The 26211-nt window shown below is 37.4% G+C and overlaps 1 protein-coding gene across 3 annotated transcripts in view; it reads right to left on the reverse strand.

Moving 5' to 3' along the window:
- The window catches only part of gdpd5a (glycerophosphodiester phosphodiesterase domain containing 5a), a 51128-nt gene that overhangs the window by 11568 nt on the left and 13349 nt on the right, over positions 1–26211 (reverse strand). For all 3 annotated transcript variants that reach the window (XM_007244743.4, XM_007244744.4, XM_022681000.2), the window contains exons 2-8: positions 16453–16627; positions 5933–6036; positions 4299–4392; positions 3275–3334; positions 2846–2944; positions 2634–2727; positions 1299–1444 (exon numbers count right to left, since the gene is read on the reverse strand). In XM_007244743.4, the coding sequence (XP_007244805.3) occupies positions 1299–1444; positions 2634–2727; positions 2846–2944; positions 3275–3334; positions 4299–4392; positions 5933–6036; positions 16453–16569 (714 nt within the window). In that variant the 5' untranslated portion in view covers positions 16570–16627. The remainder of the gene's footprint in view (positions 1–1298; positions 1445–2633; positions 2728–2845; positions 2945–3274; positions 3335–4298; positions 4393–5932; positions 6037–16452; positions 16628–26211) is intronic.

The raw sequence follows: 26211 nt of genomic DNA on the forward strand, positions 1-26211 counted from the left end.
GCACATTGGTATCTTAACAGCGCAGCAATTTGTGTGTCTCATTTAAGGTTAAGGGAAAAGCAATGTTATTTTATTCTGTTATTCTTTATTCTGTTTATTGTTGAGTTAAAACCTGGGTTTTTGTGGTTTGAGAAACACGCACAGCACTCCTGCATGGCTAAGATAGGATTGGGTGACTGATTTTGACTGTTGTCAGGGTTTTAATCAGTCAGTGGCGCACCTGTATTTCCAGCCGCCAAGATAGAAACACACCAGATATTGACCTGAACACACCTCACTTCCAGAACACCACGCCCATCAGTGTAACTATATTTCTATACTCTGATGCTATTTTAACAATGCGGGTGCAAGCCATAAAAACAGACAGGTTGACGGGGTGTAAGATAGCAATGAGCATCATGACAAGCCTCACGTAGGGTGTACGATAGGGCCCTCTTTAAATTTTTTATTTGTACTAAGAAGGAAGCCTAGTCCTGTAGCTGACAACAGAACCAGTGTAGAACCAGTGTAAACAAAATAAGTGCAAATATTACTGAATTGTTCTTTTTTAATGTGTTTAAACTGAAAATCAGCGTTGAAACTCAGAACACAAAACTAATAAGAGTTATTATTGGACATTAGCTGATCTTATTATCTTTACACTATGATTATTTATTGTTAAACTGTGTTTTTTGTTGCTTTTTTCTTGTTGTACTGAACTCATACCTATTTGTGGGGTCCAAACCGTGGTGTGAACCGAACTGTGACTTTATAAATGCCATTACACCCCTAAGGCAGTCAGTGTTTCCCAGCTCTACTGCACAATAAACGCTGGTGAATACTGATCTGCCCCGGGAGCAGCTATATAACCAGGCAATCTAACAATATCGATCCTTCCGTTTCTTTTCAATCAATGCTTTCAGTGCACATGGCCTCTGACATCAGAGCCTCTGTCTGTCTCTCACAGCCAAACATGAGCATGTGTTATAAACACTGCAGTACACCATGTGCTGAAGAACTCCATTTAAAGAAAAGAAAAAAAAAGAAAAAAAAAAAATCTTGTGAACTGAACCTACACACATATTCTGTGTTATACATACACAGATCAAGCAAAAAAATCACATCCTTTTTTCTAAATCCATTATCCATTTTTTCTTTTCTTCAACTTTATTTATTAGTTTTACAATTACAGACTGTAGTCCTGTATCGCCCTATCCATTTGGCACCATGAGACTACTGGCCAATGTTCAACATTTGGCCAGAATCATTAACATCCTAACTGTCTATGCTACAGTAATAGTGAAGGTGCAACAATTCACCATCGGTGCTCCTCTGCGGCCGATGACTGCAGGTCTCGGCTTCAGGTTGGCCCGGTCCATGATGCAGGGGGACGAGATGGTGAGAGGGGCCAGATAGAGAACCAGGAGAACACAGATATACAGCAGAAGCAGCAGTGCTTGAAATCCTACACATCCAACACACACACATACACAGTACAAATTCAAATATATTATATTTATTTCATACACCATGTAATTAGTAATGTCATGAAAGTAATTATGTACATCTCTATTAGAATCCTGTGTTTATTAGTGTTTATTATTGAGTGTATAAATATATAAATGTATAAATATATAATAACATTACCTATATGTATTATACACTACTGTATATATTGGCATGACATGCAGTCCCATAACTTTTGCCATGTCCCACTGTGGGTGGTAATGTGTTCTATGACATATTTCTTTCATATTCCTTATACATCTGGCACCATGAGTATACTGGCCAATGCTCAACCTCATTCACATGATAATACCTCACAACTTACACAGGAGTGGGTTTTCCCAAGCCTACATCTGCGTATATACAGTATTATGTACTGCATTCTAAATATATGTATATATATATATATATATATATATATATATATATATATATATATATATATATATATATATATATATTTATATATGTTATAAGTGTACCTTGTGGTAGTAATATATTTCATATGTATATATACAGCTCCTTAAAAATTAAGAGACTTTTACAATAATTTTTTATGATTTTTTTTTTAGTATTATAGGTATACGTTTGACGTCATATACCGATTATGTCATTCTGTGGTTGCTGAATGACATTCAAATGACAGTCAGTCCTGAACCTCAAGGTCACCCAAAAGCAGTATGAAAGACTGGTGGAGAGCATGCAAAGATCATGAAAGCTGTGATTAAAGTTTTTTTTAACAATATTTAAGGTCTGAAATCTGAATTGAAATTTGGGAGAAATGTTGTCAGTAGTTATAAATAGTAAAATCAGAGAAGCTGATTATTTTGATGTGGTCTCTTTAATTTTTTCCGCAGATGTTTATCATTATATAATTACTGGCGTATGTAAGAACAGTGTGACCTGCATATGGCGTCTCTATACTGTTCCCCGCACATCTCGTCAATGTCATTTACAGAGCGATGGTATTTCTGGACCTATATTGCGAGGACATATCGGAACTGGCTGTGAGGACGTCAGTGTGAAATGACGACAGCACTATCCATGTGCAAGTGTGGTGACCTCTGTTGACCTGGCGTGACCTGCCCGAAGGCAAAGTTCTAATCGTTTATTCACTCGACTGCATTCACGCACGATCTCAAACTCACTCGTTCGCTCTACACGCAGAATCTGCCCGGCCACTAGCCACCCCAGGGCCGTCACTGCAGCCACTGCTCCTATGTGGAGAAATGGTCCTGTCGACTGGAGAAGAGAGAGAGAGAGAGAGAGGAAAAGAGAGTTGGGGATAAGGGTTTAATAGTTTAATATAAAAGTTAATTGAGAAATTTGGGACGATTTAAAGCAAAGAATGTATTCAGACCTGAAGAGAGATGAGGACAATGTCCCATTCGTCCCTCCATAAGTCATCGATGGACACCACCCCAGTGATGGTGGTGAGAAGAACAGCCAGAACTCCAATCTGTGAAGAAGAAAGGAGTGGACAGTATTAAACAACAAATTGGTAAAAACTTTACATTTGAACTTTTAGATACATTTTTTAATTTATACTTTAATATGAATTACTATGAAAATTACATAATATTTAAATTATCAAAAAAAAAACACAGCTTCAATTTCCTTAGAATTTATTGGGGTTAAGGTCCGGCTGTTCAAAAACACCAATTAATAAAGATCATATATATAAAAAACATAAGGAATATATATTTTTCTTGCTTTTATATGGACATATAAACAGACATATAAATATGGACAGAAACTAAACTTGTAGAACATGTAGGAGTGTATTTACCTTATGGATCCAGTACAGATTGAGCTGCTGTCCCAATGCAATATGGCAAAGGGCTAAGATCTGAAAAGTGAAAAAAAAAAACAGTGCAAATGCTAAATTAGCTGCTTACAAAATAAAGGAGCTGAGGGCTGCTGAGTGGCGCAGCTGTCTAAGTGCTGGTCCTGTTACTGGGAGCCAGGTTTTGCTACACTAAATTCATTTAGTCTAGTCTGGCTTAAGTGGCTTAAAGAAACTTACTATGACTTGTCATCATCCTCTACATGAATTTTGTCTTGGTTTCACACAGGCACGAACCTAAATGCACCAAAGTGTGCACCAATAAACCATGCGATCACATTGTCTTCTCTGATTGGTCAAAGCTGTCTGGCATGTGAGCAAGGAAGTAAATATAGTGAGAAGATTCTGTGTTCCAGTCTGTATATCTGTGCAGTGTGAAGCTGCTTTAACACAGAACGCTAAAAAATCAAATGCCTCTGCGCTTTTAAACACAGTGTTTTCAATGGGATGTGCAGTGAAGATGTACCAGTAGTAAATGAAGTCACATGACTGCGAGTAGTGAACGCAGCACAGACCGCGCGTGTAACCTGTATGGAGCAGCAGAGATAGTGTTTGGACATAGCTGTGGTTATTAGCATTTTCTGGCTAATATATCAGATTAAACTGCAGCTTATCAGCCGTTTAGCTCAAATAAAATAAGTTTATTTGATAGCTGGGTTGGATAGAGACCGATCACATTCTCACCACAAGCAAACCACTCCAGAGTTTGTTTGGGACCCACCGAGAACTGCTAGTGAAGGTGGTCTCGGTCTGGTTCTTTTAATCTGCACCCGGGTGTGATTACTGTATACACACCTGCTCAATCGAACCAAAATAAGGGTACAAACCAACTAGAGTCTATCCATTTTAACCGAATCAAATAGTGCTGGTGTGATAAAAGCCCTAAAATGGATAAAAAGTAGTAAAACTGGTACGTGAGAAAGTGCAGGGGTGTGTGTGTGAGAGAGAGAGTGTATAGAACGCTCACCATTAAAAATGCAGTGTAAGAGAATCCCACCAGTGTGGTTGTGAGGATGGGGACTGTGCTGTCACTCCACTCACCCGAGCGGTTATATAACAACCTGGAAGAGACACTCGACTCAGCACGAGGGGATAAAACACACATACACACACACACACACACACACACACACACACACGGGCCAGCAGCCAGCCCTGCTGTGGCAGGTTTGCTCTAATTGACCCCTACAGCTCCTACACACCTTATTCTCAGCCTGCCAGGCATGTTTGTGGTGTTACAGAACCCCACAATTAAACAGTTTGAGGAACACAACCCAAAACGCTCATTTCTGACTCTGCTGAATCCACACTGTTTTGAGTCAATAAGTAAAAACTGAGACAATAAGAGCTAATAACAGGTTAACTCAGATCTCAGATGTATACATAGCAGAGAAATGCGTAAACAATGACGTCCTCCTATGCACAGTGATGCACCCGGTCGCCTGCCCATACTGTCACTCCATCTATGTGAACTTTATTGACATTCGTTTTATAATCTGCATTTAATTGCTCTAAAAGATACAGTCGGATACAAAGGACTTAATTTTCCTAAAGCTGTTCAGACTGATGATTATGACATTATAACAGCAAACTGCTGGTACAGTGTATAAAAACATACTATAATAGGTATAAAATCTACATAAAAGAATATTTTACTTTTTATGCAATCAAAACAGTGGGATTGAACTACAGAGTACTACATTGCTATCTACAATTTATATATATATAACCAGTACAGTATTACTAAACAAATTAACGTGATACTGTTAGTTGTTGGACTTATACGGTACTGTGGAATCTGTAGAGGTTTAAAAGTATTTATACTTAACAGTAGTCTTGCTTGAAATGCTTTGAATTTGGAATGCTATCAATAATTAATAATATATATTTTCTGGTATATTTTCTTCCAGCACACCGGATTATAAGGCGCATAATGTGACACTAGTAAGGAACAGAGGTGTCGCCATGTTTCCCTTCTAATACTGCAGGTCCCACCTCTCAAAGTAAAGCTAAACTAAGCAAACAAAACAGTAATTCTTTAATTCTCTCATTTTCTTTTAAAGTAAAAAAAAAGTCTCCTGAAAACTGTTTATTTGTGTGGGTAAAGCACTTTTATGTTTATTTACAGTAAGCTTAGATTTCCAGATTTCCACTAAGGCTGGGTGCAGCAGCATTAGCATTAGAGGCTAACTGCTAACCGTGGTTAGAGCAAGTAAATGCCACCTAATAGCCCTGGACTGAGGAAACCTGAGTGTTCTGGTAAGCCAGGGCAATATTAGCTAGCGGTTTGTCCTACATCCTTGTTTTAACACTGCAAATGCACAGGATACAGTTTGATATACTCGCCTGATATACTCCTTACAACCTGACTGGTAAAAGTCATACATAAGGTGCACCGGATTGTAAGGCACACTGACGATTTTTGGGAGAATTATAGGATTTTAAGCCTTATAGTGCATAAAATACGGTAATGTAAAAAAATTAATTAGCAGAACGCTAATCTTTTCTTATGAGGAAAATGTGACCAAACTTTTTCATGACTGTATGTGTGCTTTTAAGCTTTAGACTCTACATTAAGTTTAGAACTGGCTCTGAACTTACCAGTTAAACTCATTGTAGTCGTTGTGGGCCTCCAACCAGAAGTAGGACCAGACGAGGAGGAGCAGAAATGAAGAGCACAGGATGAAGAACCAGGAGCACTCCCACTGCAACACAAGAGGAGAGGAAGACACTGGCAGTCAGTCTCAGGCTGACGGATGATGAAGAATTCAGAAAGAAATGCTTTGCTAAGCTTTGTGACGATGTGACTGTCAACCCGTCACCACTGTCTGTGTAAGCACTTTGACAAAATCATACACACGTCAAGCCTGTCTGTTACTATCAAACTTACGCTGACACTCGGCTCATCTCAGCGTATTTCAGTCACTGTCTCTATCTGTCAGACATATTAATACACAACTGAGATCCTAAAACACTGGGAGAGAATGTGTCTGTGTTGTTATACACTGCCTGGCCAAAAAAAAAGATTTATTTCAATCCAGTGTTGTTGGATTAATTTTTCACCAAGATCTTGCAGCAGCATTGATGATGGTAGAGTCTGACCACTGCACAAAGCCTCTCTTCTCCATCCAGCACATCCCAAAGATTCTCAATGAGGTTAAGGTCTGGACTCTGTGGTGAACTCTCTCTCAATCCATGTGTGAAAATGATGATCCCATGCTCCCTGAACCACTTCCACTTTACAGTTCCAGCCCCATGAATCCTGACATTGTCATCTTGGAATATGGCCGTGTTAATCAGGGAAGAAAAAAGGATCCATTGATGGAATAACCTGGTCTATATTCAGTATATTCAGGTAGTCAGCTGACCTCATTCTTTCAGCACATACTGTTGCTGAACCTAAACCTGCAGACCAACTGCAGCATCAACCAACCCCACATCATTTACTTACTTAAATCCAGGTGGAGACTTCTTTTTTTTGTATTTTCAGAGGAACTGAAGGAACATCCTGAACCTTTAAGACGTCTTGCTTCAAAGCCAAGAGAACGACAGTCTGAAGTTTAATTAAATTCCTTTTCCATAGAAACCTCAGTGCCCAACATCACACAGCAAATTACTGGTGAAATACCGCACAGCACGCTCTAACCTTTCAGTGAGCGAGAAGAGAAGGAGAGTAGAGGAAAAGAAATCTGCAGGGAGATAAAGGGAAGGGTCTCTGTGGGAGATTAGGTTTAGTTAAGGTTGGTAACAAGACTATGCTTATTGTGCTTCCGCATCTTCCTTCTGATCTGGACCTTTTGGAAGCAAAATAGCAGTTGTGGAAGGTGCCGTGAACTCTAGGGATTTGACATTTCAAATTGTACACAATAATACTTTCGCAATTTTTTAAAACAATAAAAACATTCATTTAAAACACATAAGTCCCTACATTTCTGCCTATTTTGTAAATACCAGTAACTTACTAAGATTAATGGACGTATTTGTTTCTAATAAATGTTTAAAACAGTTATATTTAAAAGTATGAACCTGGCCGTTAAAATACCAGACATATACTGCAACAGATGGCATCTTATGGACGCACTACAGTTAATTCAGCTGAGTTTAACGTTACTAAGGAACTGAAAGAACCTTGACTGCACTCATTTCACTTGTTCGTCTGGCCCACAGCCTTCTGGCTGTAACTGAAAGAGAGACAGAGAACCTGAAAGAACCTTTTAGTCCTGTGAAGAGAGATACTGAGGTAATGACTACACCTGACACGTCTGCTGAGACCATTTACCCACAGAAAAAAAAACTACAGCTAACCTCCTGACCTCTAGACTTAAAATACAGTCATTAACCGTAAAGAATATTATTCAGTATCTACTATAAAACTAATATACATTTTATATTTATATTCTAAAAGTGAGAAAGTAGGGGGTTGGCTCATAAAGAGGTCCTTCGTGTCACTGAAGCCAAATACAGGACAGACAAGTGGGGATACAATAAAAATGGTTTATTAGATGAGGACTTTAACAGATTAGAGTGGTCAAGGGCACGCAGAGCAAAAAGCAAAATGGCAGCATATATATGCAACATACCAGAGTGATACAGGCAGAAGGTCATACACAAAACAATAGCACAAGGCAAGGGGATAGTAAAAACACAAAAAAATGGGGGAGAACCAAAAGAAGCTAATAAACAAGGGCTAAGCTAAAGAATGGTCAAATGGGCAAAAAGGGTCGGCAACAGAATGGTAAAAAAAAATAAAAAATAAAAAATAAAATGTAAAATAGGTTCCATCCCAGGCCAGGAGTAGGAGCAAGAGTGAGCTATTTATAGAACAGAGTCCAGATGTGTGCAATCAATAGGAGGGTGAACCGGAATGCCAGGGATTCACTTGATCCAGCATGTCCGGACGGTTGAGTGCAGGTGCATAAAGGGAAATGGAGTCTTTAGAGTGAATACTAGAGTCCAGTACAGACAGACTGACAGCATCAAGACTGACACTGGGGTTAGCTGGTGTAATACAAATACTACTTACAGTGAAACTGAAAAAATAATGAGGTCAATATTTCAAATTTCATTGTTTCTATCTGCTACAAAAAGTGAATGTAGCTAATTATTATTGTGTATTTTATATGGCCACAGGTTGGGGTGCTACTTTTTTGCTCTGTTATTGTTGTTATGTCATGGTCATTCTGGTCATTCTGAAGGGGTCCACCATAGATGTTTAGCAACTTGCTGAGATCGATTAAAAGAAAGAGCAAAAAAAAACATTTATGCACCAGTCAGTCTTCAAGATGAGCCTTAAAACAGTCAAAAAGATTTTTAGGACCATCAACTGCGTACCCTCAAATACGACGCACAACTAGCAAGCTGACTGGTCCTTGTTGTTAAAGAGTGGAACTTAATGCCAGGGAGACTAGGGTTCAATTCCCGGTCTGAGTCCTTGGGCTAGACTCCTAACACTACATTGGTCCACCTATGTAATAGGAATAATCTTGTAAATCACTCTAGATAAGAGTGTCAGCTAAATGCCATAAATGTAAACGTACTGGTAAACAGACTCTGTGTAGAGCAGGGGTGTCCAAACTACGGCCCGTGGGCCATTTGCGGCCCGTTTCCTTTTTTGGAGCGGCCCGCGAGGTATTTTAGAAATAGAATGAAAGTTGGCCCGCTGTTAAGCAGGTTTTATAATGTGAGATTCAAAGTTTGAACGCTAGGTGTTAGAAACGGGCCAAAGAGTCTAAAAGCGGAGAGGGTGCGCATTTCTAGCGCAGAAAAACGGGCCAAAGAGTCTAAAAGCGGAGAGGGTGCGCATTTCTAGCGCAGAAAAACGGGGTAAAAGTTAATTTACACAACACTGTCAAAGATTGTAAGACAAGTAAAATGGTGTGTAAATGAAATAATCAGGAAAAAAGTATTATTTAAAGTGGTATATTTCATTATTTGTTTTATTACAGAGTGTGGCCCGTGACTTCAATTATATTTCTCCTTCTGGCCCCCAACAAAAAATGTTTGGACACCCCTGGTGTAGAGCATTACAATAAATCCCATTTATATTTTAACCAGTGGCTGGTCTACAATTGCCTTGGCTGTACCATATTCTGCAGTAATATTTGTAGACAGTATGATATTATGTAAAAACCTGGATGCCGTCCAACCCCTACTCAGAGTTCAACGAGTTTATCCAAATTCATCGTCAAATTCATCCGGCGAGTTCCTGGTCAGTTCTCAGAATACGTATCAGTGCATTTAGCGCAAAATATCCCTTCTGGACATTTCCCCAGACTGCAGCGAGGGAGAGGCTGACAAAAGGCTGCTACAAAGCCGCTTCGCAGTCCAGCTCACAGAGCCTCATTATAAATCAGTGGTTTATAAATAGAGGGATAAAAGGGATCAGGGTTAATTCACTTAAGTATCACTGCAAACACCCTCCCCCTGTAAAAACACAGCAAAATGAAGTGAATAACAGAGGCTACAGAGTGGGGATTTTCAATCTCTCTCATAATCTCACAAATCTGGCCAGGCTGAGAGTCTACTAAACGGTCTTATGATGTTCTTCTGTTCTTCAGATGGTTCATAAACTTGTGGACAGTTATAGACCACAGATAAACCAAACCAAACAGCTGAAGTAATCTGCAAAGGCGGATTCTGCTTGTGCAGACGGCTTATCTATAGATCTAATAGTGCCGTAATATAATGTTATCTGTAGGCCAGTCACAATACACATGTTTTTAGACGATATACTGTCTAACAAATAATGGCAATAAATTATATTATTATTATAATAAATTATATTATGATTGTGCTGCAAAACTTTTTAATATTTAGTCAATTTTAATGAGAAATAAAAAATGTTAGGATGTCAGAATATGTTTTAAACAGTCAAACATTGGAAACAGATGCAAAAAAGTTTAAATATCAATTTTAAATTAAAATAGAAATATATTAAAAACAGTATTTTTAAACAAAATAGACTCCTTATAGTCCTTATCAGTAAAATTATCATAATTTCATGTCCAAGTTGATTGCGTAATTATTGTGACAGGCCTAGTAATCAATCACACTATTTTATTTTATTTTTTTACATTAACATAAATGGAATTTTATTTTCCAAGGTTTAGTATATTTTCCTAATTAACTAAAAGGAATAGTGCCCTAAAAAGAAAGATGATAAATGAATGAATATGAGGCTGATTATTATTATTATTATTTTTAATATTCTTGTAATAATGATACAGCTTCAGCTCTATAGTGGTTCTTACAGGCTTTGTGCGGATCGTTATAAAGTGTCACTCTTCCAGACATCCCAGACCTCACCGTCCCCTTCATTCACAGGGCACAGCTGACCGGAGCTAATCCCACAATCCAATCAGCTTCTCCAGAGCTGCACATGAACACCCACACCTGCAACAACACTCTAATAATACCCACCGCACCACCAACAGCACCTACAACACACTGGCATAACACCAGCCAGAGAACTCCTGAGGAGCAGGCCTTAATGTTACAGGGCTTTATCCCCTCCAGATAAAGAGCCCAGATGAAAAGCTGAAGATCTGAGAAGCTAAAGGAAGATATTACTACTGTTATTGAACATGCCAATCAAATCAAACTCAACACACTGCAGAAAAATACAAAAAACACAGATACAGACATAGAAAATACACACACAGCGTGTCTAGTCCCTGCAGAGAAATGCTGCCAAGAGAATAGTAATATATGTTGCACATAACCATAAACCTCCCTGCACCATGCCTGACTAATGCCAGGTGTGGACTAGAAAGGTATAAACCCCCAGCACTGAGCTATGGAGCACTGGAACGGTGTTCCCTGGAATGAAACAGTTCCATCCAATACTTGAGTTGGATCATGAGATGGGTAAGGTAAAAGGAAGTGCTGATCCAAACCTCCTGACCTCACTAATGCTCTTGTTGCTGAATGCAATCAAATCCTCACAGCAACACTCCAAAATCTAGTTTCCTGGACAGCCGAAATAGTTACTCCAACAAAATCAAGAATAATTTTGGATGAAATAATGAATGAGCAGGTATACCAACAATACTTTTATTCATATTGTGTAGATGAAAGAGAGAGAGAAAGAAAAAAGAGAGAAAGAAAGAAAGAGAGAAAGAAAGAGAGAAAGAAAGAAAGAAAGGTCTAATTACATGACTCATCAGCGTTCCAGTTCTCCCCCCTACTGACTGCACACACCTTGCCTCTCCACTATAAATAGCTCTCACTTTCACTCAGATTAGTGTCCAGTATCATTTATTTTACTTTAATCCTGGATATTCCGAGATATTTGGAGTGCATTATTAGTTTTATAACATTCTGGGTCATTGACTTCTGTTATAAATCTGATAAAATTCTTGTACTTTTTAATAGCTCTGTTAGGGGTGTGCCATATCATATCATATCATATCATATCATATCATATCGTATGCAATAATGAATTTTAATTTTGTTGCAGTAGTGTATTCTTAAAATATTTTTTCTAATTTAGTGTAAATTAGAATATCGTTATATCGAAAATACCATGAAATATTGTGAGATTTTTTTAGGAACATATCGCCCGCCCCTAATGGACAGAAAAAAGTACGTAAAAAAAAGACAAAATAGAAAACAAAAACGGTTAGACAGAACCAAGAGACAGACAGATACATAGATATTTAGACAGAAAGTAAAGAAAGACATAAAATTAAAAAATAAACAAATAGACAGAATCAATAAACAGAACCAAGAGACAGGCAAACAGATAAAAAGAAAGACCGATAGACAGAATTAAGAAAGACAAAAGAAAAAAAAAGAGATTGAGAATCCAGAAGCAGATAGATAAATAGATAGAGACAGACAGAGTTGAAAAAAGAAAGAATGAAAGGGAGCACAGAAAGGTGACTTATGTTCACTCCCAGACATTGTTTTAACCCAGATACAGCTCTGTCTGACACACAGCAGATGGGTCTACGGTGTACAGCTGTGTGTGCGTGTGTGTGAGTGTGTGTGTGTACAGCAGCATTCCTCTAGGCTGGATCTGTGTAAAGTAGCTGTGTCTGTTAGCTTTTTTCCCCTGCGGTCAGCACTTCAGGACTGCCCACTGAACACATTCCATAAATTGTGTACTTTGCGCTGGACCCTCGCTGGCCTTTGTGTTGAGATGAGCAGAGCTGCATGAACACTGGCTAAACAGGTACACCCAATCACTGTATACAAGCAGTTACTGGATACACCACAGAAACACAGAGAGAGACACAGTTAACTGAGTTAAGGGAGGTTAGCTACAGGGCCATAGGATGTAAAAATCACCTGTAGCCAGCTGCTCGTAGCCTAGTTTGAAGTTTACAGAGTTTGAAGTTTAAATTTACAAGCTACGAAAATATATTAATCATTAATCAAGTTAGAATTTGAAAAAAAATCTTTACGATCTTTATGGTGGTATGTCATTTTGAGGAACACAAAATCTACCTCAGCAAATTCTGTGTTATTTGTAAAAGGTTACACCCCCTTTTTATTATTTTTTTGAGCTACACATATTTCTAGAAATAATATAAATCAATTGAAGATAAAATGTATATATTAAACTTACAGCTGTAGATTTACAGCAGATGCACCTACACTCAATCCCCCAGACATGTCTAATCACATAGCTCGTCGGCGTTCCGATTCGCCCTCCTACTGATTTCACACACCTGGACTTTCCACTATAAATAGCTCTCACTTTTACTCAGTCCTTGCCCGATATTGAATCCATCTCGTATATATTATTTCTACATTGCATAGCTTTTTCTATTTTTGACCACTCTCTAGCCTAGCCCTTTATTGTTAGCATTTTTGTTTTTGACCTGTTTCTGTTTATTTAACATCCCTTTGCCTTGCCCTCTTAACCTTGTCGTGGATTTCCCATGTATGACCTCTTTGCCAAAACACTCTGGTATGTTGTTTGTATGTGTTTCTGTTACCATTTTGTTATGGACTGTGCCTCTCCCTGACCATTCTTACTGGCCTAATCCTGTATTTAATAAACTATCTATCTATCTGCTTTATATCTGCGCTTGTCTGTCGGTGCATCGCTAATACAGATATCACAGAAGGCTGCAATATAACCTACTATATTGTGTTTCTAATGTAATGTAGCTCATATGTCATAACTGTGTTATATGTTTATCATTATGAAATTCAATCCATTTTGTGAAGCTCCATTATGAATCTAGAGCAACAGAGTGTCATATAAAGCATCTTGACCTAAGTTGTGAGTTCTTTTAACTCATGTAAAAGATGAGGCAAAACTGATAATTTCTCAATTAGTAGTGAAGTGCTCTCCAGGTTCAGATCAGGACTGTCTGACCTTTTTCCTTTATTGTTCAAAAGCAGAGAATTGAGACACAGTGACCTGAGCATCTACTGCAATATGTGTTTCAGACCAGGCCGACTTCACACCGATTATATATTGTGGCGGTTATGAAAAAAACCCACTCCCATCTGTCTTCTTCTTCGTCTGCCATGTCTTATTTATCATCATATACAATATATTTTATGTTTTGTCGGGGGAACTTAATTTTCTTAGCTAATACATATCAATTCCTGCTTTACAGACCTGAAATACATACCAAAAATAGTCAGTATGGTAAATCCTTTGCTACTTTGCCTCATTGTCATTCCTTCTCACAACATTTAAAAACATTTTAAAGCATGGGGGATACCAAGCGATGAATATGTGTTTCAGGTGTTATTTTGTCCCATTTTTAGTGCACTGTAAAATTAATTAGTTCTTTAGAGAACTCCCTCCAATTGTGTCAACTAGAAATCTTTAGTTCAGCTAATTCATATTTCATATGTATAAAAACATCACCAACTTAAAAATTCACCTTTTGTTTTTTTTTTATGTATTTGATTTGGCATAATTTAAGTTCTATAAATTGTATACTGTAAGTTCTACTTAGGATCAGTTGTTTCAACGACACATTTTACATAATCAAAGGTTTGTAGTAGGTGCAGACTGTCAGCGTTGATGAGAAGAATTGTTATCAAAGAAACGGGGAGAGAGCCTACGCTGAGAGTATGATGGTAAGTGAAGTTTTAGGTTTAAATTTATCTAGCACTCAGTGCGGTATCTTTATAGCTAAGGCTGTATCTCTGAAAACATTTTATCCTTTGAGTTTTAGAGCTGTAAAACTGACTGTTGCATGCATGAATATTTATGAGCAAGAGCCAAATCCTGTCTTTCTTCAGAGACCTCTAATTCAGTTATGTAAAGCAGGACTAAATAGGAACTACTACACAAAAAACAGCTCACATGACATTCATTCATACTAAAAACCACGACTAGACATTTTAAAATGAATGAAAAAATGGTGGAATGAGATTTTTAACAATATCCTGTACTGTAGACGAAAAACTATCTTTTTTGAACATATGGTCATTTTTCCACACATTTGTTAACAACAGGAGATATGCTCCATATTTTTCCTTCTCAAATAATCATTATTACATCCTAACTTTCCCCTGTCCCAACCTTTCCTGATTTAGGGTTGTATACACACGTATGATACCGTGTCTCTCAAACTGACCACTTTCCCTCGTTTGCCCGAGCACTTCATGAATACTGAGGGGAGTTCAGGCAAAGACAATTAGCATTGATTCTGATTCTCACACTGTATCCACTTAAGTCAATACATGTCCTGACCTTGCTGACCAGGTCGAAGGTCCTGTTAAACCAACACTCACCTCTGAATGAGTAAACATGCCCTGTGCTGTATACAGATAAGGACGACCTACAACACGACCTCAGAACCTGAGAGAACCTGAAACCTCAGCTTGGGTTGCTCTCAACCTGTCGCGCACTGACGGACGAAAAAGACAGACAGGAGAAAGGGGACATTTCACTGACTCACAGCACCCTACAGTTACAGATAGGGCTGTCGGGGTTACTAAATTAAATAGACCAATGAAAGAGTAGGTGGCACCAATTTTTCATTGGTCTATTAAAATGAATGAAACTGGTCTATTAAAATTAAGGGCTGGAGTGGGTGCAATTTCTCAATACAATTAGGGTTGGGAGAAATGATGGTAGTAATACAGTTTATCGCGGTATAAAAACATTTTAACATTATTAGCCTAATATATTCATTCTGAAAACTGGGGTGTCGGATCTCTTTTCATGCGTCTTTACATGCTTAAATTACATGTACATTGACTAAACACAAGCGGTTGGTGGAGCAATGGAGACCTCAGAAGAGGAAACTCAAAGCTCAGGAGCTCATTCATTTACACTGACAAAACTGGAAACCGTATACAATAACTCTCTTACATCCTCTAAAGACATTTCTCTCAGCAGTTTCGGATTGAGCGTGGTCTCACTTTTTGACTGAACATAACCTGAAATCGAATTCATCTGCTCTGAAAGGAGACCACATCACACCCACCCAGTTTAAAATGATTCTTCCGCACGCTCTGTGAAATTACCCATTCTCACCAGAGAGGGCCCTACATCCCCCAAATCCCAAAACTTACGGGCATCAGCTTTAATTTGAGTCGCTCTATGAAAACAGGTGTTAGCATTTAGCCTCTATTCTGTTAGCGACTCTTTCAGAAACAAAAAAAAAACAACTGAATTTTGTATGTGTGCTGCTTATGCAAATACCTGCTTCCAGTAATACTGTATATCATGGTAAAAAATTTTGCTGTATAATGGGTGAATTAAAAAAGTAGTACCCTGATGTGATAATTAGGTGTGGGGGATATGGCACTATATTTCAGGCTATATCTTTCATGATATTCAAAAATATTGCCTATATTATTGCGTACGATGCAATATGGCACACCCCTAACTAATACACTATCTAATCTACAGTGGCATCCCTCATTATACTATCAAAATTCCTATCAGAACTCCTCTGACTGCTACACACAGACATGTGATCATTACTAGATGGTGAAGATACCCTCAACAGGACCCTGTTTTTTAATTCGCACCATCAAAGAGTGTGTGTGTGTGTGTGTGTGTGTATGTGTTGCACCAGGTGTGTTCCAGCACTAATGGAGCTTTGTATCAGAGACATCTGTCTCATTGTCTCAGGCTCAGATGAGCTTATCTGCTCATAATACAGAGATTGATAGCGAGTGAGAAGACCACCTACCTTGGAGCTGTCGTCATGGGAGCGCTGGTAGCGTTTCCAGCGGCAGCCATAGATCCCGGTCAGGCAGGACAAACACAGCTGTCTCTCGTAGACCTGTAAGGGTTGGTGTTTCACCATGCTCCTTCACGCTCAGCCCAGCACCAGTCTGCTCGCATCCCACTCAGTATTACGAAGCCTGGGGACAAACGAGTGCATATGGTAGGTGGCTTGGAAAGCATCATAGCGAGGAACTCATCCATATTTAAACAACTTCCTTTTGTCTGTTATAGTCTAACAAAATGCCACTATTATAAAACATAAAGTACACTTCACAGAACAGGATACAAAGGGTTTTTTAGGAAATCGACCATAAATGGACCATAATTACAGCTCTGGAAAGCACTTAAATTTATGCACCAGGAGTGGCATAAAGTTCTAAAAGCAGTGTGTAAGACTGGTGGAGGAAAACATGCCAATATGCATGAAAACTGTGATTAAAAACCATGGTTATTCCACCAAACATTGATTTCTGTACTCTTAAAACTGTATGAATATGAACTAGTTTTCTTTCCATTATTTGAGGTCTGAAAGCTCTGCATCTTTTTTGTTATTTCAGCCATTTCTCATTTTCTGCAAATAAATGCTTTAAATGACAATATTTTTGGGGGGGAGAATTTGGAAGAAATGTTGTCCAAAGTTTATAGAATAAAATAAAAATGTTCATTTTACTCAAACATACACTGAAGTGGTCTCTTATTTTTTTCCAGACCTGTATATGACCTAGATCTTAAAAAAATATTATAGCAATTTTATCACAGTTCAGAGATGATGTGAGGCTTAATTCTCCTACAATAACTCTACAAACGTTTAATCAAAAACTAAAAAAAAAATACTTCCTTCAAGCAACACAGTTCAATAATAGTGGATTACGGTTGCCGAGCAACATAGTCAAAGTCAAAGATGATCACATGAATATCACAATGGTTATTAATAACTCAATTAACTAACTGTGTGGATTTATATGGACTGCAACCGAACACATAACAACAAAAAAATCATTTTCATTAATAGGTATAAAATATGTGTGGACAGGGCTTAAAACATCAGAGAGCTCTGTGGGTGGGATTTACATTCTGATTGGTCTGTCATTGTGTATCAATTCAGTTTAGATCTATGGTTCCATGGCAAAAAAGTTCAAACAATAAATAATAAATTTAAGGCAATATTAAGACACTTCCCCTGCTTGTATTGTTTATGGTGTTCAAATGGATGTTCTCTATGGAGTTTGGTTAAAATTATAATAAAACAGAAAAAAAACTGACATAAGAGGAAAATTGAAATGTATAAAATAAAGAATACACTAGGGGTGTGCCATATTGTATCATACACGATAATATCGACAACATATTTAAATATTGTGAACAATATTATACCCTGAAATATCGTGCCATATCACCCATCCCTAATTATCATATCAGGGTACTACTTTTTGCTTTTTTTTTTTTTTTTTTTATAAAAGAAAAAAAATCACACTTTTCTTATTTCCCATTATACTATATCTACTAGAGAGATTATTATTATCTGTCCAGTATTATTTATTTTACTGTAATCCTGGATATATATGGAGATATTTGAAGTGTTATTAGTATCATGACATTCTGTGTGTTTTGTCATATCGCCAAGAGTATCGTTATCGCAAAAATACCATAAAATGACATTATATTAGAATAAACCACTATTTTCAGAACTGAATGCTTTTGAATAAATAGAAATATATATAATAGAAATATATTAATATAAGGCCATTGTTGAGGTCACTTGGGGACTGCAGGGTGGGATGTCCGTAAGATGTTATCTGATGCATCTGCAGTACAACGCGGGAATGATGTGAGATCAGCAGATGTTGTGCTGATTTGGGGGGTGGGGGGTGGGGCTGCATGAGAGCGGACGGAGCAAATAATGGTAATTAAAGAGGAAACAGAGTCCATGTCCCATACTGATGACCTCATAAGGCATAGGTCCAGCCTCAAGCTGACAGGAGGTCACAGCAGGCGATCATTAGCATGCTAAATACACGCTTGATCGCTCTCTTTCACAACACACACACACACACACACACACACAGCCACGCGCACACACACACACACACACACACACACACACACAGCCACAGCCAGCCAGTGTGAAGATCTCACTTAGTCATTTCCTGTCATTAGGCTGGATTAGAGGGCTGTGAGGAGGTGTTCACAAGCCCCTCCAGCACCACCGAGATCACAGCACAGACAGCTGCTCAGGGGATTCATGTACCCAGTTTCCTACCAATGTTAGTCACGGGCGCATAAATAGATTAATTAATCTGGATTAGAATAATACTCAAGAATGTCCAGTTCTGTATTTTGAATCACAGAAAAATAACTGAACATCTTTGAATTACATCTTTAAAGAATCATAACCAAATGAAACCCTTGTGAAATCTTAGATTTGATGACAAACAGTATTGTTTGATGAAAATAAAATTTGGAATTAAAATGAATCAATGTGAAATACCAGGAATATATATCAGAAATGCACATGTTCCCTACACAATTAATCAGACTAATTCACTATAAAATCTGATGTTTCATGATGCACTAAATTATTTCTGAACAAAGATAATCAAATTTAATCACACCACACAACTACATTATTATGGAATAAGAAATGTCATAATGTGCAGTATAATTGTTCCCTAAAAACAAAAAAATAAAATTTAATTATTGTAAAATATGAGACTTTATGATATACTGATTTGATCTTAAAAGAATAAGAACTGAAGCGAACTATTGCAGAATGTATTATTTCATTGTGTGTTGAATCGCTATCTTTAAGAATCTCCTGAAGACAGAGCTCTTCAAAGAGCACTTAATCTCCTAACACCTCTAACACACTAACTACTTCTAATCATTTCCTTCTTCCCCTCCTTCACCCTATTTCCATTTGAATAGGCCCTATCTAAAAATGTTTTAATGTTTTTACCTTTAACTTCTATTACTTTTTGTACTTATGTAATGTACAAATGTAATGTAATGTAATGAATTACACGATAAAGAATTAAAATGAATTCCAACAACTGTGCAATTTGTACTGAATGTACTAAATAGTTTACCAAAGAATCCCAACTGATTCAAGTTACTGCAAAATGTGACATTTCATGATGTTTTTTTTGAACAATAATAATTTAACCTAATTACTGTGAGTTTTTTATTTCAGTAACATAATTGCATACTTACTAGTGGTGTCAATCATTTAAAAATTTTAATCCGATTAGTCACAACAATATTCTGTGAGGAACTACGATTAAACGCACTTGCTCTTCTTAAGATGCAAGTTTTTATAGTGGATATTTTAAATAAATAAAATAATGAATGTAAGGAATGTAACATGCAATTCTATTTATATTAGCATATTTAATTTGCATTAAGAAAAGTAAAATGTGTTACTGATTCCAAATTAATCGCAATTCCAAATTAATCGCAACGCTTTAACATTGACAGCTCTAATAATGACATAATAACATCGAGTCATGTGACAGTTTTGAGAATAAATGATCCTAATCATCAGAATATCCCTGGCATTATTCATGATTTGCTGCTGTGCGGGAATGTGCTTCAGTGAAGAGCTTTCTTGGCAACAAGATAAAGAAGCAGCGTGAAACTTTCAGCGAGTGAACTGTAGCTTGAAGTCTTTGGGACGTGATGAATTATTAATTCAGCTCACGACAGCTGAAATATTGGTTGTCTTGGGAACATAAATTATCCTGGCTAGGAGAACTTCCCCCACCGGGGACCAGACTCTAGCTTTGGTACTCACCCCTCTGTTCCAACGCCTCCATTCAAAACCTACAGAAACACATCTGATCTAGAGCTTTAACACTGATTACATTAATATCTGAGAAGCTCTAAATGCCCATATGAGACTCCACACTTACACTCCTCAGTTTCTTAACTACATCAGTTACGCACCAGACTCAATTATAGCAATTAGTGGACACTAAACTAAAGAGTTACAGATAAAAAAAATTTATAAATAATAAAAACATTTTCTAAGATGTCAAAACTGAAAAAAAATGTAAAGTAAATGCAATGGTTTTTAGTTATTAGCAATGGTTAATAGTTATTTTCTCTGTATACTGTGACTTCAAAATATACACACCAGTCAACTACCCAACATGCCACAACATTATTAATGCACTCAGTATGTCCGGGTTTGGAGCGAAATACATGATACTGGGCAGTAGGGGTGGGCGATATGGCTCTAAAATAATATCACAATATTTCATGGTATTTTCACGATAACGATACTTTTGGCGATATGACAAAACACTAAAACAGAACAAATATTTAGAATTTTATTATTGCATGCAATATGATATGGCTAACTGAGATATTAAAAAAATATATTTTATCAGATTTGTAACAGAAGTCAATAATCCAGAGTGTCATGATACTAGTAATGCACTCCAAATATATCCATATATTCAGGATAAAAGTAAAATAAATTACACTGGACTGATATAATCTGTCTGTAGTAGATATATATTTTTATTTTGCTAAAAACATCAAAAAAGTAGCACCCTAATGCAGGGGTGTCCAAACTTTTTTTGTTGGGGGCCAGAAGGAGAAATATATTTGAAGTCACGACTCTATAATAAAACAAATAATGAAATATACCACTTTAAATAATACTTTTTCCTGATTATTGTCATTTATACATCATTTTACTTGACTTACTATCTTTATCTTTGACAGTGTTGTGTAAACTAAGATTTTTCAAATTGATGTTTCATTTCGTGATGTCTCTTAATATTAAACTCCTTAATTACGGCAACTTTTAGACAGTTTTGCCCTTTTTCTGCGCTAAAACTGTGCACTCTCTCCCCTTTTAGACTCTTTGGCCCGTTTTTCTGCGCAGTTTTGGGCCGTAGTTTTGACACCCCTGCCCTAATGTGATAATTAGGGGTGGGTAAAATGTCACGATATTTTAGGGTATAATAATAATTGCTGTAACGTGGCAAATTTACCCATTGTGGAATTAATAAAGGATTATTTTATCATTTCTTTTCTTATTTTATCAAACTCCGGTGGTGTGAAAGGTGTAAAAAAAAGTCCTTGATTACTCTGGTTGGGTTAGTTTTGCTTTTCTGGTGTTGGTTATGTTAGTTAAGTTCCACAGAACTCACAGGGAAAAGTAAAGGATTTGCACTGATCTGTATCTGGGAGTACAATAACGAGCATTGTTAATAATAGAATAATGAATTGGCTCATACAGGCTGTGGGATGAGTGTGTTAATGAATCATTAGCATGTTTGAGTCTCTGAATAGCTAAGTCCTCGGCTGTGACTCAGTTTTCTGCTTATGATACAATAAGCATCACCATCTGTTTCTTCTAAAGATTTAGTGAAGATTTATGTAAAGTAAAATTAGCCGCTTCACTCATAAGGTCAGTTTAATTTTAATACTTCCATACATTTTCACACAGCACAGGAAAATACATACAGTACAGGACAAAAGTCTGGACACACCTTCTCTTTTACAGTGCGTTTTTTTTTTCATGACTATTCAAATTGCAGATTCTCACATGTGGAGTTTTATGTACTTAACAAAAAAAGGTGAAATAACTGAAAACAAGTTTTATATTCTAGTTTCTTCAAAATAGCCACCCTTTGCTCTGATTACTGCTTTGCACCCTCTTGGCATCATTCTCTCAATGAGCTTCAAGAGGTGGCCACCTGAAATGGTTTTACAACAGTCTTGAAGGAAGGAGTTCCCAGAGGTGTTTATTAGCACTTGTTGCCCCTTTGTCTTCTTCACTCTGTGCTCCAGCTCACCCCAAACCATCTGGATTGGGTTCAGGTCCGGTGACTGTGGAGGACAGCCTATTTTTTGTTAAGTACATAAAACTCCACATGCGTTCAATCATAGTTTTGATGCCTTCAGTGAGAATCTACAATGTAAATAGTCCTGAAAATAAAGAAAACGCATTGAATGAGAAGGTGCGTCCAAACTTTTGGCCTGTACTGTATACACTGCCTGGCCAAAAACAAAAGTGGTGAATTCTCAATCCATGTGTGAAAATGATGATCTCGTGCTCCTTGAACCACACTTTGGCCATCTTGAAATATGGTCGTGTCATCAGGGAACAAAAAAAATGTATTGATGGAATAACCTGGTCTATATTCAGTATATTCAGGTAGTCAGCTGACCTCATTCTTTCAGCACATACTCTTGCTGAACCTAAACCTGCAGACCAACTTCAGCATCAACCAACCCCCACATCATTTACTTACTTACATCCAGGTGGAGACCTGGATTTTTTTTGGCCAGGCAGTGTATATGTGTGTGTGTGTGTGTTTGTGTGTGTGTGTGTGTGTGTGTGTGTTCTGACAGATATGTAACAAAAGGCTATGTTTAGGCCATTATCTCTCCGGGACATGGCCTGTGTGTTTAAATCTCACACCTTTACAGCAAATGTCCCCGTCTGGAGGAGATAACATTGACCATTTGGCTCTTTGACAAACACACATGTTCTAAACAGAAAACACACACACACTTACACACACAGGCATGCTAATGCAGGCCCGCATCTTCTTTGGTCTGTTTTGTTAGTTAGATGTATGGTAAACATTTACATGAGCTCAGGAGGGCTGGACTAACAAGTTCAAGCAAGCTGAAGCTAACTCTGTTTATGTGGTTCTTTATAAGAGCCTTAATAAATATGTACATCAAAATCACTACATTTACACTTTCCAAAGAAAAGTAAGAAAAACTTGAAAGGTTACCATGCCTTAACCTGTTGCCGGGCCATAAATCAACCATGTACAGTTGTGGTCAAAAGTTTACATACACTTGTAAAAAAACATAATGTTATGGCTGTCTTGAGTTTTCAATAAGTTCTACAACTCTTATTTTTCTGTGATAGAGTGATCGGAACACATACATGTTTGACACAAAAAACAGTCATAAAATTTGGTTCTTTCATAAATTTATTATGGGTCTGCTGAAAATGTCACCAAATCTGCTGGGTCAAAAATATACATACAGCAACAAAATTTGTCAATTTTGGTGATGTAGCGAGTTGTGTCAATCAAATTAGCTTCACGTCATGGCCTCTTCACTTCTTGTAAGTGATTCTGATTGACTACAGCTGTTGACTTCTCATGAGCCCATTTAAATAGGGCTCATTTGACCCAGTGATTAGACAAAAGCTACAATGGGAAAGTCAAAGGAACTCAGTGTGGATCTGAAAAAGCGAATTATTGACTTGAACAAGTCAGGGAAGTCACTTGGAGCCATTTCAAAGCAGCTACAGGTCCCAAGAGCAACTGTGCAGACAATTATACGCAAGTATAAAGTGCATGGAACAGTTGTGTCACTGCCACGATCAGGAAGAAAACGCAAGCTATCACATGCTGCCGAGAGGAGATTGGTCAGGATGGTCAAGAGTCAACCAAGAATCACCAAGAAGCAGGTCTGCAAGGATTTGGAAGCTGATGGAACACAGGTGTCAGTCTCCACAGTCAAGCGTGTTTTACATCGCCATGGACTGAGAGGCTGCCGTGCAAGAAAGAAGCCCTTGCTCCAGAAAAGGCACCTTAAGACTCGGCTGAAGTTTGCTGCTGATCACATGGACAAAGATAAAACCTTCTGGAGGAAAGTTCTCTGGTCAGACGAAACAAAAATTGAGCTGTTTGGCCACAACACCCAGCAATATGTTTGGAGGAGAAAAGGTGAGGCCTTTAATCCCAGGAACACCATGCCTACTGTCAAGCATGGTGGTGGTAGTATTATGCTCTGGGGATGTTTTGCTGCCAGTGGAACTGGTTCTTTGCAGAAAGTAAATGGGATAATGAAGAAGGAGGATTACCTCCAAATTCTGCAGGAAAACTTAAAACCATCAGCCCGAAGGTTGGGTCTTGGGCGCAGTTGGGTGTTCCAACAAGACAATGACCCAAAACACACATCAAAAGTGGTAAAGGAATGGCTAAACCAGGCTAGAATTAAGGTTTTAGGATGGCCTTCCCAAAGTCCTGACTTAAACCCCATTGAGAACATGTGGACAGTGCTAAAGAAACGGGTTCATGCAAGAAAACCATCACATTTAGCTGAACTGCACCAATTCTGTCAAGAAGAGTGGTCAAACATTCGACCTGAAGCTTGCCAGGAGCTTGTGGATGGCTACCAAAAGCGCCTAGTTGCCGTGAAAATGGCCAAGGGACATGTAACCAAATACTAATGTTGCTGTATGTATATTTTTGACCCAGCAGATTTGGTGACATTTTCAGCAGACCCATAATAAATTTATGAAAGAACCAAATTTTATGACTGTTTTTTGTGACAAACATGTATGTGTTCCGATCACTCTATCACAGAAAAATAAGAGTTGTAGAACTTATTGAAAACTCAAGACAGCCATAACATTATGTTTTTTTACAAGTGTATGTAAACTTTTGACCACAACTGTATATGTAACTATCAGCATACCTGAAGCACTACAAGGCAAATATAGGCAGCCATGCACCATATTTAGCCAAGCTTGAATCTCTGCTTTTCAGTGATTTAGCCATTTAATTGTTATATCCTAATTAAAATAAATCAATAAATATATTGGTCACAGATTACCATGCAAGGAAATTTGTAATGAAAAAAAAAAAAAATATATATATATATATATATATATATATATATATATTATTTAGGAAGGGATGCACAATGATATAGGAACTACATTGATATCGGCCAATCGATTTCAAACCGTTACTTGCAGACCTATTGTATGCTAGAACAGGACCATTCAACATTGGCTATGCTACTACAAAAATATCTTAGTGTAGTGTAGTTGTGTCCTACTTTTGTTCTACATTTTAACAGGAGCATAACAGTTCTAATGTATGGCAGTTAATGGCAAGTTTTCAGTCTGTGTGTGTGTGTGTGTGTTAAAGAGACACAAGCATGCTAAGCCATGCACTTTATTGTACATTGTTTCATATTGGTTGTCAAATTCCAGAGGTGGAAAGTAATGAATTACATTTACTCAAGTTACTGTAATTAAGTAGATTTTATGAGTAATTTGTGATTTTTAAAGTAGTTTTTAAAATAGGTAATTGTACTTTTACTCAAGTACATTTTGACACAAGTAATTTACTTCGCTACATTGGAAACCCCCCCCTTACTGAGTAAAAATGAAATGCTGGGAAAAAAACAATTATCTGAATTAAATAAAAATAAAAATTGGCACGGATGCGCCGGCGCACGGATGCTCACCCGTGGAATAACAAAGCAATAACGTTCATAAAAACAATTTAATTAAAAGTAACTATGTAACTTTTACTCAAAATACATTTTAAATTGAGTACTTTTTTACTTTTACTTGAGTAGATTTTTAGATGGGTACTTTTACTTTTAATTGAGTAGAATTTTAGCAAAGTAAAGGTACTTTACTTAATTACAATTTTTCAGTACTTTTTCCACCTCTGTCAAATTCTGAGAAACTGACACCAAAAATTCCATAATTTAAAAGTGCGTCTGAACATCCCTTAATCAACTAATTCAACTTTTTATAGGGTTGCTTTATTTTAAAGCATAAAGAGGAAAACTGAAAAGTCTAGTAAAAATGAATTATGTCTGTTTTCAGTGTGTAATACACAATCAGTCAGTTCTTACTCTACATTAGACTGGCTATTGGAAATTCCAGTATCATTAAAACAATAAATGGAAGGCATTCTGCCGCAGAAAATACACACAC

Source organism: Astyanax mexicanus, chromosome 20 (genome assembly GCF_023375975.1).
Source record: "Astyanax mexicanus isolate ESR-SI-001 chromosome 20, AstMex3_surface, whole genome shotgun sequence".
Taxonomy (NCBI): domain Eukaryota; kingdom Metazoa; phylum Chordata; class Actinopteri; order Characiformes; family Acestrorhamphidae; genus Astyanax; species Astyanax mexicanus.